At 34.6% G+C, this 16,011-nt stretch overlaps 1 protein-coding gene and 1 long non-coding RNA gene across 11 annotated transcripts in view; one reads left to right on the forward strand and one right to left on the reverse strand.

The window, feature by feature from the left end:
- The window catches only part of LOC112540923 (uncharacterized), a 44,636-nt gene that overhangs the window by 19,045 nt on the left and 9,580 nt on the right, over window positions 1-16,011 (forward strand). Inside the window, exons 2-4 of one of the 3 annotated variants that reach the window (XR_003084958.2) lie at window positions 6,807-6,875; window positions 9,126-9,295; window positions 13,377-13,464. The exons of 1 other annotated variant lie outside the window; for it this stretch is intronic. This is a non-coding gene — a long non-coding RNA (uncharacterized LOC112540923). The remainder of the gene's footprint in view (window positions 1-6,806; window positions 6,876-9,125; window positions 9,296-13,376; window positions 13,465-16,011) is intronic. One more of the 3 variants, XR_003084959.2, reaches the window with a different exon arrangement.
- TRAF3 (TNF receptor associated factor 3) overlaps window positions 1-16,011 on the reverse strand; it is an 80,329-nt gene that overhangs the window by 13,467 nt on the left and 50,851 nt on the right. For 6 of the 8 annotated variants that reach the window (XM_025168160.2, XM_088149803.1, XM_025168161.2 and 3 more), the window contains 6 exons: window positions 14,091-14,195; window positions 12,378-12,545; window positions 10,034-10,114; window positions 6,842-6,916; window positions 3,953-4,045; window positions 427-567 (listed from right to left, as the gene is read on the reverse strand). In XM_025168160.2, coding sequence (XP_025023928.1) covers window positions 427-567; window positions 3,953-4,045; window positions 6,842-6,916; window positions 10,034-10,114; window positions 12,378-12,545; window positions 14,091-14,195 — 663 coding nt within the window. The remainder of the gene's footprint in view (window positions 1-426; window positions 568-3,952; window positions 4,046-6,841; window positions 6,917-10,033; window positions 10,115-12,377; window positions 12,546-14,090; window positions 14,196-16,011) is intronic. The other 2 variants (XM_088149805.1, XM_088149806.1) reach the window with 2 other exon arrangements.

Raw genomic sequence — 16,011 nt, forward strand, 5'->3', positions numbered from 1 at the left:
TAATCTCTTGAGAACTCAAATGATAGGAAAGTTGAAATGAAAATGAAGAACTTGTTTCCTTTCATTAAAATAAAACTTGTCTATAATTCCTATCCCTTTTATATATTTAGGGGGTTAGAGTTCTTCCTTGGACAAATGCTGAAACTCATTCGTTTTTGTCTAGTGAAAAAATAAACACACACATACATATGTCTCTGTGTGTGTGTGTATAACATAACTGCATGAAGATGACCAAGAAGGAACCATCAAGATGTATCTGTATTGCACAGCCATGTTTTTCTGAATACATATTCAGAAATAGCTTATTCCTAGGGAAGTGTTTAGGTTTGCAGACTTGACTTGACTATACCTCACCATGAAAACCAAAATGTAAGAAAATGGTTGCTGCTTTTTTTTTTTTTTACAGAGGAAGAGACAAAATCTTACCTGTAAGTGATGTATTTTAGATTCATTACTCCGCAGCATTTCCTTCTGTCTCTCAATTTCTATTTCAAAGCTACAAATTTGATTATGTAAAGTTTGTATGCTCTTGTTCTTTTCCAAGCTTTCATTCTGGAGCATGGCCACCTGAAAAAAATTCTACAATTACTCCTCCAAATGTGGAAAAGTATCAGCTATCTCTCATGGTCAATTAATTGCAAAAGAAGTAGAATGATGGTAGTTGTATCATCCTGCTTTATCTCTTAAACAGAATAAATCCACTACGGATTAGTTCTGTGGCCAGGACTGAAGCTACTATATATGTAGCAATTAAGTGAACCTACAAGTAAATGATGAAAGCCAAGATCAGCCTACAATAATTTTATGAATGAAATCACACAAAGGAAAAGATGAAAGAGGAGGGAAATGCCTTGTTGATATTGAAAGTATCAATCCATGCTTTTGTTTTTTTCTTAAAATTCTCAGCCAACTTTCTAGACTTTTGAACAGTACCATAAAGAATTGCTAACTAGCATGTTTATTCACAGCATGCATCACTCACAAGAACTTCCACATGATTCATCAGTGCTTTTCTTCCTTAAAAATACCTCGCACCTGGAATTCAGCCCCCTTGTCTTGCCAAAGGCATGTTCTATATACCGTATTAGAAACAGAAAGCAACTAAAGAAAATGTCCATGTAAATCATATTGCAAACTGCTAAGGATAAACTTCTGTGATCCATCCAATATGGCACTTACTATCAATAACAGTAAAAACACACCAGTATATACAAAAGATAGTATCAATTTTTACCATAAGTAATCAAACGGCCTAAGACCAACTAACCCTTTTTTGTAAAAAAAAAAAAAAAGTGTGGTCTCCCAACAGTTCTTGCTTCCTTGCTCCGAAACCCGAACAGTATTTGCAGAAAGCTGAACTTTAGAAAGTACAGAAACACAATGACAATGTATGTCCAAGCCACAGCAAAACTCTAACAAGTTTATTTAGCTTATTTCATATAGCTTCAGAGCCAGCCTCACTTCTCAGGCAGATTAGGTAACCTTCCTAGATGGTATCACACAAGTAGCGTTTGACATCCTAGAAGTAGTACTGTATATTCAGACTAAGTTTTCCTATTAATCTCAGCTCTGTGAATAAGTGTTTATCCTAGAATCCTCTCAGGGCACACCCACAATACCTTTTCACATATTCCAGTTTACGATGACAAAGCAACAACACAAAATGAAAGGCAATATAATATGTAAGAGATGAAATGATTCCTGACTATTTTAGAAAGGATGCATATAAAGATATTTAGATTCTCCTGTATATGGACACTTCTTGCATGTAATATGGGGCTGGAATCTCTGGCCCTTCATTTGTTTTTGGTCTGCAACCTCCACTTTCACTGACTACTGGACTATATTGCCTTGGGCAGCTAGGACTTGGAATCTAACAGGTCCCCAAATATACAACACCATAACATAATAACCTGTGACACTTTTCATATTCTGCCTATTTATTAAGACAACCGTATAATGGAATGTTTCAGAAATTATTATCAGAAGCCAGGTCACGCATTATCTGAGCAAATGATTTTGAAAAAATGCCTATTACTATGTCCCAGGCCATTTTTCCCATACTGGTGCTTTCCAGATGTTTTGACCAATTCTCATCAAAGGCCATGCTACCTGAGAATCAGTGGAGTTGAAATCCAACATAACTAGGGAGCACCAGGTCTAAGGAAAAGTATTTTAAAAGAAATATTTTATCACTTATAAAGCTTTATTCAAGAAAAGAATCAGATACAAATTTCACTTTAGATGACCTATAACTGATAGCTGAAAGCCAGTTTCATTCTATTTTTTTCTTAAACAACAAGGCCCTGACATCACACTTCTGAAAAATAAAAAAACTTGAATTTGTAACTTGTTTCTACCCATACAAAACTGATTTCCAACAGAAATAGCAAAGTCAGTGTTTCTGAAGAAACAATTGTTTAATTGCACTTTAAATATGCCATGCCCTAGGGCTGTTCTTATGTGTCAGATTCAAAGGCAAAAGATGTTTCAGAGTATGTGTTTGCAGCTCCCTAAACTAAACACATCTTTTCTCAGGATTGTGAGGGAAGAGCTACACAATACTGGGAAAAGACAAATCTCCTTTAAGCTACTACAGATGGACGTGAGATGAGTATCCTTATGCATTTCAAAGCACCTTCTTGACTTCAGTCTGGAGAGCTGCACAGTGGTATTAGATATTACTTCTACTTTTGAGCCACATTGGACAGAAAACATTGCTTTTATATCTTTCCTATTATGTTACTGAGATATTCTAGGCTTACAGAACATTAGAATAGCAACTGTACTTTGATGAGATAGTTGAGGACTTTGGCTACTTCCAGAGGAATTGTTAATATTGCATACATTGTAGAAGATCTCTTATTCCATCTTTCCATTTTGTCTGTTTTTCTTGGAGCACAGACAACCCATTTAATCAGAAATACCAAAACAGAAGCACAACTCTCTAAAAGTATGGATGTTCCCTGGTATTTCTCTCTTATTGATTGGGGATAGGGGTGGGGTAGAAAGGAGAGTAATTTCAATATCAGCAGTGATCTCATCCCTTCTCTCTGAAATACCTAAGGCATTGTGAGAAGGCACACAAGTGGTTCAGACATCTGCATGCGCACTAGTGATTTTGAGACGTGCACAAAGTAATAATCAACATGTAACACATCAAATTGATTTAGCTAACATCTTGAATATTCCTATTAAATGGCAAATAATGATTTCTTCTGTTATTAGGATATGCAGGAAAGCCAACATCATGATAGGAGGGTTTATTTCATTGTAATAGAACATGAGAATACTGATAATGTGTATTTCAGGAAGTCCAATCTTAAAAAATGTGTATGGTGGAGCGTGCTACTATTATTAGTATATTTATTATTCTGTCTGGGGGAGTAAAGGGGAAAGAACAGGAAGAAAAACGTCTGGACTGAGTGGAACTATTATAGAGAAGTTTAAGTATGCAATTTCATGATCCAACAAGTAGAATAAATGGATAAAACTTACTTTGCAATAAAATATAGCAGAAATTAATTCTGTGAATGATGCATTGCAATTCTGTGAGCAATAAAAAAGCAAACAAACAGAAACGCAGTAACATTTCTGGCACAGCCTCTTAGAGACTGTTAATCAGCTGTAAATGATAAAAGTCTTTAGGTCTATTATTAAAAGCCCGCAACCCCCTTTTTTATGAAATGAACCAATGGGAAATACTTTATGAGAAGCAACCAGTTAAGAGCACAAGATGAATATGCCACTGATTCTTGAAAAACCTCTTTCAATATTTATTTTTAACTATGATGCAATGTAGTTTGGATTTGGTCTTAAATCCTGAAGTTAAAATTTCGTTGCCTTTGAAACTGAACAGTACTTAGGTTGCCATTCCACACTCCAGAATTTTACTTGTGCTCAATTAGTAAAATATATTAAATATGAAAGATAATGTGAGCAGGAGATGTACCTTATTTTCTAGACAATTACTCCACTCTTTCAATAAGTCTACATGCTGCACTGCTGAGGTGGCTTCATGTGCTTTAACTTGCTGATTTGTTCCCTGTGACAAAGAATATATTTTAGCCTGCTTCATTTCTTAGCAAAACTTACACTGAAATGTAGCATCGGCCCATCTACAATTAAACAATATTATATATTGACCCACTGATGCATTTTCAAACATATTACTGGAGACCTATTTTAATAACAAAATGATACAAACAATAATACAGATTCAACGTTCCAATAATTAGTGAAGGGCCAAAAATTCCTCCTGCATGTTTAAAAACACAACAACTATTTCAAATCACATTCAGAATCATTTATCTAACTGAAGGTTATGTAATATATTTTTGAACAATTAAAGATCAATCCACCAAATGCTGCTCTGTAGCAAATAATTATCTTAAAAAGGTGGCAAGAACCTTACCTTTCTATAATGTTGCCAATATTTCTTTAAAAGATTAATTATGAACCATCTACTCATACTCTATTAAACCATCTTTTCCTTTGACTTTTTTACCAGGCAAACGTTAAGTTCTCTTATCCTTATAGTCAACTTCCCTGGGAAAGCATCCTGCACTGCACCTCTTGAATTTTTATACATGGTATTTACAAATGGGGGGGGGGGGATGACATGTTTCTCTTTCTCACATTAGTAAAACTGGAGTTATCCAATTAAGATGATTTACAGGAGATTTAGTCAGACAAACCAAAAAATGTTTCATAGAGCACACTGCTACAAGATGTGACAGACATCAACTTAAAGGGAGTCTAGACAAATTCACAGAGAATAAAGTTATCAGTGACAATATGCCACTGTATACCTCCTTCTGTGGATTTCTGTGATTTCTTCCTAGAAAAATTTAGTTGATTATGTAGGGTTGAGATGGGAAGACCAATGGCTCTGAGATGTCTGCAAGATTTTAAAGTTCTGTGGCAGGACATAGCTGACCTTGACCAATCTCAAAAACTAAGTATAGTCAGCCTTGGTAGACCATCAGCAGATCTGAGGCCTGTAGGCTTTGGGGAGGTGGGTGGAGCTTCATCTTGCAAGAAGGCAATGGCAAATTATATCTCTACTGTTGTCAAGAAAGCTACATGGATATGTCCATGAAGTCATAAAAATTGAGCTTCAACTCTATTACCTTCTTTGCAGGATGGAATAATAGAAAGGACAGGCAGTTGGACATTATTAATGGTGTGGTTTTAAGGGCAATAGTTGTAGCAGTTATTTTCTTAGTTACATTAAAATTGCATAGGAGCAGAACTTGGTGGATTGGATCTCAAAATTTCTAGATTATCAAAATGCTCTTGTACACAGACGAACAGTTTCAGCTGAATAGATCAAAATGAAAAAAGTTAGACCTAATTCACCAATCCCAGAAACAGTAGCACTGACTGCTTTAACAGAGTTCATTTCCTGCTCTAAAGAGGTCTCACAACACCTCAATGCTGTTAGACACAATACATCTCCCCATCTTACATAAGATAATTACAGAACAAATAATATAGAGAGTACATAAGGAAAAGACCATATTTGCCATTCATTTCTGTCATACTATCTTTTAGTACATATGACATTTTGATAAAGAAGTATTATGCAGATTAAGTTGCAAATGTAGTATTTTTATAAATGTCAGTATGTACATTGTGTTTAATATATTCAAACTATATGTATACACATACATATACTCAAACACACAACATAAAAATAAAAAAGGAACAGGAAGCAATGCTAACACGACAGACTATTTCTTCTTAGAGCAATTGTGTTATATGCAAACCATTGAATGTTTTCACTTTATCAAGCACTCAGTGCCAATCGGTATTTAGAATTTTTTAGAAGAAGATAGTTCATTTGTCTTGTTCCTTCTTACTGAACTTATGACATGGCTACATGAGAAATATAACCCAATTTTAAACAATGAGAACTGTAGCTCTATATGGAACTTGGATTATACTATTCTTCCTTCCCAAAATATTGAAAAGTAGTAAACTATGGGAGACATAGGATTTTGTGGATTCGGCTTTGGATTTAAAAAGGGGCAGTTAATATTCAAGTAAATAAAATTAAGTCACAAGTCACAAGTCTGCAAGCTACATTAGTTTGGAAAGAGAAAAAAGACATGCAGGGTTTTTATTTGAGTGAGCTACACTTTACCGTATCCTTCTTAATATAACTCTCTTGTTGGATTTTAACAGTGATATCAAATAAGCAATTTATAGAAAAATGTGTACTGCATGTACTTAAAATATATACACAACATAGCCTTGCTATAAAAAGCCCATCTTCTACTATACTAATTTGTTTTTGCTGATTTAATTTTTATTTTCAAGGGTTAGACAACAAGTCTATTCACATATACATTAAGATTGCTGCCAGAGTCATACTAGGCTAATGTATTTAAGTTTTCTTGAACACAATCCACTAAACTCTGAATCTATATGGAATATATATCAAAGTGAAATTCGCAATAGCCAAAGTTTACACAACAGTTCTTGGCCTGTTATGGATTTGATCCCACTCAAACAGGAAGAATTGGAATGTTTCTTTTCTGAAGAAAAATGTATCTGAAACAACTGAAATAATCACAGTCTGCTTTCTTGAATTAAAAATGTGTCTTGCATATTCTAAATTTGATATTCAAAACTCTTTAAACCATTTAAATTTCTAAAGTATGAAAAAAAAAGAAAAGAAAAAGGACATTAGATCCAATACGTAGTTTTAAATCACTCAACTGGATGCATTCTCTCTTCATGGATAACAAGAGACATCAAGTCCAGTCCAGAGAGTTATTAATAATATTTTCTTATTGCAGACTTTCATCAAGTATATAAATCATTATATACTGACCTGAAAAGTGCAGCCATAACGCTTAAAACTACAGGTACTTGGGGCATTAATACATTCTGACAAATGTGCATTCAACTGTAATAGGAAAAAAATGTGAGTTTTTTTGGGGGGATGGAAAATGTATGCACAATAAGAATAAAAATATATAGGGGATGCAATACAAGTTTGTGCATTGTGTGGTTGATTGGTATGTTTTAAAACCATGTGTTCATATTACCTCCAGTTGTACTTGAGGGTATACACATATACATGTAATCACAGGAACATTCCAGTAGAATATACAGATTTGACACATTTACAGTGAAACCTAATCTCATAATCATTTCCGTTAATTTCAAAAGGATGTTGGTGTGTTTTTACTAAAAAGCCAATTTTTCAAGAGGCACATTAAGTAACCTTATGGGCCAATCATTCTGGATAGAGGTTTCACTGTATTAATGCACATCCTTCCCCTTCAGACCTCCTCCCAGTTTTTTAATTCAAAACAGATTTTCATGCAAAATTCCAGTGATAAGAAAATAGAACATTATGACAGAGACTTCAAACAAATATTGCATGAAACAAACATGTACATTTGTAAATTAAATTTTGATATTTACTGAAGCAGCACATAGAAATAAAAGTTGTTTAAATAACAAGATGTTGTTTCACACTGGATATATATAACTATCCTAACAGTTAAGAGCAGTTGAGAACAAAGTAGATATAAGACAGGAAAAGATCAAGTAGTAAATAAAAGAATGGTCTTCATTATTCCACAAAAAGCTCTTGGATCCTCTAAAGCATCACTGAATACAGCCTATACTGAAATCTCGCTGTCCCATACAGCATCTGTAGTCTCTAACATGCCTTGTTCCTCAGCCCTCTACTTACAACTAATGGAGATATGACTCAGGATCATGGAGTCTAAAATCTTCACAACCCAACTTCTTGTTTATGGCATATAGTAGATGTGTGAGGGGAAACAGTTTTAGATTTGCTCTACAGCATCAGAGTAAGAATAACTGGAGGTAACATAAGGTATGCCTCCCTTTTTGTAACAATGAAGAATTTTTTAAAAAGATGCTACAGAAGTTGAGGGGAAAAAAATCCAAGAAACACAACTTCCTACAGTAATTTTTTTTAAACAGCCACTCCATATTTCCCAAGAAGTAAATTCTTAAAGTTGAATGGCGTCATCCTAGAGAAAATTGTGTCAAGTATAAGGAAAACAGCACAAATTCATTTTCCTGAACAAAAATCTAGAAATTACTTTTCCTTCCAGACCTTACAACTTTACTTGGTCAGCTTCCTAGAAGGAAAGACACCCCTGTACTACATTTATTTTTTGGTTGGAGCTAGCTCTCATATTAGTGGGAGCTTTTTCAAAGCAGTGGAAGAGATTACTGTTTCACTGTTGGTATGGCAGATGACTTAAGCAATAGGATGGAGCTAATGGCAACCATATAGATTAGCTATTTCTGCTACTTCAGAATTTCACATAAACTTTCTTCATAACTTAACTCAGTAAAGTTCTCTCTCAAAAGCATAACCTCAACTATGATATTGGTTCGTAAGCTTATTCAACTGTAATGGCTTCTTCTGAGTTTACTAAATGATCTAGTTACCTTCTCATTCCAAAACCTGGTCAAATCATTAGCATACAGATCATCTCACACTATCTGTGCACTATTTCTTTCTGTAATGCTTCAAACACTTCTCCAAAGCATTTAACTATCAAGCAGAATACAATTCAATTTAGAGCTCAAAACTCCTCTGAGATTATAATCCAGACTCTGGAAAACATGCAGCCAGATTATTTCACATATGAAATTCTTTGTTATATGTTCTCTTCCACCCCACCTTCCAATTTTCACTTGAGACAAATCTATTTCCCAGTTAGTACTGAAACCACCAAATCCTATTAACAACTTCAACATAAATACTGAGCATTGTGGGATGAATATTCTACACATAGCTCAAATACATCTTCTGAATCTTTCCCTCCCTGCTTCAAACCAGTTTCCATTGAGCCAGTAGACCTCTATTAAACGTTCTACCAAAAGAAGGCATCCATATTAATCCTCAGACCAATAAATGCACTCATCATACCATCATAAAAATTATTCTAATTAATGTCAATAAACATGGTTATAGTTATATACACTGAAGGTGAAGCATCGCATTACTTCAATCAAACAGTTGCATAGTAATGCAAGGCATTACTGTTCATTCAAACTGCAAAGAAAAAATTGCTTGGTAGGATATGGAATGCTAAATAATCTCCCCAAATTTTTCCTCCTAGGCTTTTTTTTAGCCCTTGGACATTTCTAGTTTTGGAGGTGGCTTGGAAAAGAAATGTCGGAATAAAATCATTAAAAAGAACTGGAGAAGTGTTGACAATGAATGGTTAACCTGTCACCTGCACTGACTTTTGCTCAGACAGACCAAAAAAAAAAATGTCCACCTCTGAAGGTAATTTTTAAATTTCATCTCAGGCTGAGTTTTCATCCCAATGACTGCATGACTGAGTCGTATTTAACATGGTTTCAGAAAATGCAAGATATAGGTATTTGGGCTTTATATTATGTTATATTACATGTATATTACTTTAGCTCCCAGTACAAATAGCTTCTCAAATCAAAGAGAGTGTTGGAGGAAATAAATATGTGTTTGTGTGTGTATTGCTTTCTTAGAAATTATTCTGCCATCATGACTGATTAATGCAAGTTATGTGGCAAAGACTACAGATTATGAACTCCATTGTTCATGTCACCCTAAGAGTCTAAAAGCTCTAAATTTACCAAGCATTTACACAATTCTAATACTTAAAATTTCCTATACAATGTAAACATTACAAAACACAAACAAGTTCTTCTGATACCTGCAATAATTAAGAATTCTAATGCAGCTTATAATAAGGCTAAAGGGAAAGAATTGTTGCAACCACTGCAGATATTTATTTATTTATTTATTTATTTATTTTAATTTGATTTAATTTTAGAAAACTGCAGCATTATTTCCTGGGAGTTTAGAAATACCTTTAAAGTTAATTTCAGCAACAGAAGACCTGTTCACTTGTTTTTCAAATGTATTGGAGCTGCTTCTGGCAAATTTCTTGCATACTATTACAACAAACAACATTCTACACTAAGTAACATAATATAGCATGTTATCTGATGTTATAAACAGCTCTGCGATATGATGTTTTACCTCTTTTCTGAGGAGTGCTGAAACACTGCACTTATGAGGACATGTAACCATAACACAAGGGCAGTCTGCATCTTCATGTTTCTAAGAGGAAGACAAGAGGAAAAGTCATGTCATGTTCTTGCAAAGTGTGGATATTAAAAGCCTCCACTTCATATATCAATACTTGAGATATGGAGAAAAAATGAAGTTGTGAGGAAGTAACCTGTTTCTTAAAACAGATAACATGAATTTATAACCTAAGCCAATATAATTTATTTTCAGCACCAAAATACATGCCTTTTAGAGATGCAGAAAATGTTTCTTCCTCCAACCCATTTCAAGTGTTCCAAGCTTCAAACAAAATATACATTAACTTGAGTTCTATTGTCTGAAAGTATATGTTCATGAATGTTCTTACCTTGTCTTAATTTTTTTCAGAATGCATTTTGCTTGTTGGTTGTACAGCAGGGTGTGTCTGTGTGTACAGTATGTGTGTGTGTTGCTGTGTTCTGAGATACGTATACACGTACATATCACTTTTTAATGCTTGTGTGTATGCGTGTCTGTGTGTCGTAGGCACAACAGTTGATTACTGCAGAGCGATGTTAATTTTTTTTATAGAACAAACAAAAAAAATTTGCACTGAATACTAATAATAATTTATTAAATTTTATGCCACCCTATTCCCAACAACTCTCTGACTAGCTAGGTTTCTCTAGATTTTCCAGGGTCTTGGTGCTTGCTTCTGTTAATATGCCTGTTAACTGATAATGAAATGAATACAGAAGACTGATCTCTTTGTGTTGATGATGCACCTCTGGAGGTTGCTCAACTATCTGGAGATTGGTTCTCTCTCTCTACTGAGAACCCTGGAAATGGTTCAACCTATCCTACCGCAGATCGTTTTAAAATTCTGGCTGATTTTTCTGCAACTTGACCATCTCATCTATTTTTGCAGCACTGTGATAAAAAGAAGACAGCAAGGCAGTCATGATAATTTCCTATTGCTTCCTTCAGAACTCTTGAAACATTGCAAATCTGGCTCCAACAGAACATTTCAAGTTCTTTTCCACCAGAACATAGGCAGCACAGAATGTTTCAAGCAGGACTTTGTTTCAAGCTTGAAGCAAAATGTATTTTCCAATGTGGCTATGTTACTAATACCTTTCTTTTCTAAAAAATACATACAAAACTCTGCACAACTGGGCTGATTTTTCATATCTGAGAAGGTTAAGTACAAAATATAAGACTCTGGAAGGCTAAAGACACCCATTTTGTCCTACTAAACCCCCAAATCTGCAAAAAAAAAAAAAAAATCTCTGAAGAAACAAGATTAAAGGTTTTAATGCTGCTACTATGGTAATCAACAGCCACAACTGGCAGATATGTGGTCATCAGATTAAGAAAAGTTGCCCTTCCCAACATACAATTATGTATTGTTGTTTTTAAATTACTGAAATAAAAACATCAAAAATCAGTGCCAAAGGTATTATTTTCTGGAAGAATCATTATTCCTTCAATTGAAAATCCTCAACATAAAGGGGATTTCCTACTTTGCAGAACATGTAGAGGTTATGAATGTCTGAATTATCAAAAATAGAAAAATATAAAATTTTATTTGGATAGCTTTCATTACACCCCCAGCCTTGTACAAGAAGACCTCCTTCCCTCCCTCTTCATTTTGAAGACCTGGAATTTGTGACCATACCAAAAAAGCTTCCAAAAAACCAGTTGGTTCCCTCTATTGTATGAGAGCTCCCTCTCATCTACTTAAAATAATTTACAAAAATGGTATGATTTTCTGATATTTTGCCCAAACAAAGATAGCTACTGAGCATTCCTTTGGATTCCCTACATTAGATGCTGATTTTGCCATCCAACAGATTGAAAATTTTAAGAAACCTGAATTCCCAAATGTTCTAAATGAAGCTGATATGCTGCAGTATCATTTCTTAGGGCATATGCTTCCCAGTTCATAAACTTTTTAAAAGACTTTCAATATTACAGCCTTTGGGGAGGCAATTGCTCTGGACCCTATACTTGGAGAGGTTCCTATCCAAATCATGGTTATCTATTTGAAATGATCTGATCAAAAATATCCTTCCACTTTTCAATCAAAGCAGTAAAACTGATCTTAGGAGACATCAACGTTTTGGGCTTTTGCCATTCAATCCCATTTACTGGACCACTAATTGTAATGAATGAGAAACAATGGAGAAAAAAGTCCACTGACGTTATATTTAGAGAGCAAGTAGGGCATTGAATGAGCTGTCTGCCTTAAAGGTTCCCAGATTCTTCAAAAAACCTTGTTCACCATACATGGTTTCCTGAAAAGTTGTTTTGCTTTCTAAGGAGACATACTTACTTGTATCATAATGATTGGTACTTGGCTTTTACAGTATTTACATGTTGTTTCCCGATAGTTACAGTTTTTTTCTACATGATCTGGCAAGTCTTTTCTCAGTATTTTTTCTTTACAATCAGTACGAGGACATGGAAGTTCTTCAAAGAGACACTCATTTCTTAGATGTGTCTGAAAGCAACATGTACCAGGTTACCAATACACTGAAGATAATACATTTATTTTACTTATCAATTTAAAGATAATAAATCTTATTAACCATATTTAGTGATTGAAAGAAATTACAAATATTCTTCTCCCTTGTTTTTGCCTGAACATAAAAAATATATGTTAATATTAGCAGCTCAGAAGAAAAACTCAAACACCTGGTTGCCAATAAATTTGAGATTGCCACCCAGAAGTTTGAAACATCTGGATCTTCTTGCCGGAACAGTGCTAAAATATGATACTAACTTCTAAAGTGTTGACAAAGGTACCTACCATAGTATATTTGGGGGTGGAGTTCGTGCTTAAGAATTTAGTATCCAACAATAGTAGATTTCACTGTGTTTTGAGTATATTTTTTTCTTGCCAATCTATTATTTTACATATGAGATCATATAGTTAAATCAATTAGAATTTGATAAATACTATCTGCTACCCCATCATATTTCAGACAAATAGTTTTAGTTTTCGTTGGCTTGATAGATTTAAACAGAGAGGTCAGAATCTGCACATATTCATTCATAACTCTATTCTATCCATTGTTGTAGTATCTGCATAAAAAAAAACCCTCAACAAAAGCTCATGCATTAAATTCATGCACTTCAAAATATGTTTTATCTGAAAACATGAATATCTAAATGTTTTTGAGTGAGCTTTTGGAGCAACATTTGGAGAAATGCAAAATTTGACTTTGTATTTCTCATCTTCACACTAACCTTCAAGTGCAGATTAAGTATCTTTGTTCAGATGGAAGCCAATGTGTATGCAGTTATACATGAGAAGGCTTTCTCCCCACAGATGTGTGTGCTGTTATATGAATAGATATCCTGTAGGGGCTGATGATATTTGAGCAATTTTGGCAAGGCTTATCTGGAGTGCTTGAATGGTGAGTATTCTTTATTACTGCATGCTTGAATATTACTATAGTCTAGAGTAGTGTTTCCCAAAGTGTGGCCTGGTACCAGCCTTGTTAAAAAAAAAAAAAAAAGTAGTATCGGTCCTTAGGAAATATACAAATAGTTACTCTCTTTCCCCTCCAACCAAATCACTGTAGTTATAATTTCACCAGCATTCTGGTCACAGGGGAAAGGCAGAGCTTTCCTCTGAAGTCTTCAATCAAAGCACTGACAACTGAATAACCTAAGTTTGAAAAATCTTTATCTATATGTATAAACCAGCCACCATTTTGCATGTGCATAAAGTAACAACAACAACAAGCCATGAAAAAAGGTACTGAAAAGACACACACTCCCTAGCTATATAAAGTTTAGAAACCTTGGTCTAGAACAGTGTTTCTCAACCTTGGCAACTTTAAGACGGGTGGATTTCAACTCCCAGAATTCTCCAGACAGCATGCATTACATTACAACCTTTGATTTTTTGGGGGGGGAGGTTAAAACAATGTGTAAGTTAGATTCAGTGAACACAACAAATCATATAATCCACCATTCAGTGATGAAAGGGGGTTGAGGGAGAGAGAAAGAACATATTGGAAGGTTTTCAGCTACTTACCAGCAACTGTCCTAAGGTCAGTTGATCTCGGCAACCTTTATTTTCATTTCTGCAGAATATCTGAAGGGCAAGAAGCTCCCTTCGACAGCAATTATCCTTAAATATCTAGAATTAGAGACATTTAATATATTTTTAATTTTAGCAATGGTCTAAAAGTTTATTACTTTGGCACTGACCTGCTTGATGCAAATAGCTAGATTCTGGTAAATGGCTCAATAAACTGCTGTTACACATACATTCACATGATATCTGAGAAACTATTTTAGAACATTTTTTTAAGAATAAGATCAGTTTTGAAGGCAATTGCTATAGCTGCTACAAACTGACAACAAAACAAGAACCTCTTCATTTCTGTTTGCACAGCAAGATGATTTAGTTTGAAAAAGGGCTTGTATAGATCATGTTGTACTGTAGTGCATGCAGTACTTGCTCTGGTCAAATTATTATTTTTTATAGTCAGTGTCTAAAAGTGCAAGAAAATTATACATAAGAATAGTTCTTCTTTTTGTAATAAAATGGGGAGCTATAATTTTTGAGCTAGTCCAAAATATCAAAAGGTGAGAAAATGAACAGATATCCCATTTTAACCATACAAAATTGCAATTACATATTTTTTGCACATTAAAGATTTGTTGTTATAGATTTTCCTTTAAAGAAAAAAGATTTTCAGTCCAAGGAAACTTTCAACAACCTTTAGGACTATTTATGTACTTCCAACTTTTATTAATATTAGCTATAATAGAGAACCACAATTTAATAGAAATTGGAAATACTAACTCTTCTCTCCTACCTGCATGTGGCCCATCAAGGGGAAGCTTCAAAAGTGACACATCTTTCAACTCTAGTCTTTTTGCCCCCACTCAAGGATTAACTGCCAGACTATACACTATTTATATATCTGTAGATTGATTTTGAATGGCTCCAACAGTTCTCTAGGTTTCTAGCTGCCAAATACACAGCAGAGGCAAGATATATTTCCCAGGACTATCTGCCCTCTTTTGATTGGAACACACATGAACACAAAACATATAACCTGATTTTAGACTATCTATACAAAAGCAGACCTTGTGCCAATGGTTTTAAAGTAGGTTTTATGAGGCAATAAAAAAATCTATAAAGAGTAATAAGGATCTGCCACAAATGACTAAGGAGCAGAGAAATGGAGTAAGATAACAAGAGTGTGCAGTAAACAACATTCTATATGATGAATGCTACATGACCAGCTCAATTCCAAGTCTAGCTAAAAAAAGTATATAGAGGAAGAGATCAAGCAGATAAAATCTGAATTAATATCCATAGAAGAGCAGTTGAGGTCTATCTTCAGGCACAGAAGTAGTATCATAACCTCTAAAGCACCCAATTCATTTGTTTGGTGTACAGTAGTAGAACATTAGCATTTGCACTTACTTTTTCAGTAAAGAAACATGGGCTACATGGGTGTTTACTTTCATAGTTGCCAAAATCTGATTTTAACTCTTCTTTAAAATGAAAAAGACTACACATCTTCCAGTAGTGCAAAATGCAATTGGCCATGTCTGCTCAATGGAACCTCCAAATCTTTTTTCTGAATATCAGCTGGAGGACATCACAGGAAAGATATCATACCTTTGTGTCTGTCAGTGAGTTTTCTGGTAGTATTTGTCTGGCCAGTATTGCAAAGAGCAAACTGAACTACAGCCATCCCCAATCTGTTGTCCTCCAAATGTGTTAAATATGCAACTCCCAGGATTCCCAGGACTGCAGTTTCGACAGGCTATATATCAAGCTCGGCAAGGACTGTATGCTTCCTCATTTTAATCTTCCAGTCCTCCTTCTTCACTCCTAAGTTCTTTCCTAATAGAACAATCAGTATTTTCCCAATCATGTGTGCATACCACATATATTCTCAAAACGCAAAGCAACTTCCCTATGTAAGAGCAGG

Source organism: Python bivittatus, unplaced genomic scaffold (genome assembly GCF_059951505.1).
Source record: "Python bivittatus isolate LINGU-HERP-01145 unplaced genomic scaffold, Pbiv_v1 ctg000580_np1212, whole genome shotgun sequence".
Taxonomy (NCBI): Eukaryota; Metazoa; Chordata; class Lepidosauria; order Squamata; family Pythonidae; genus Python; species Python bivittatus.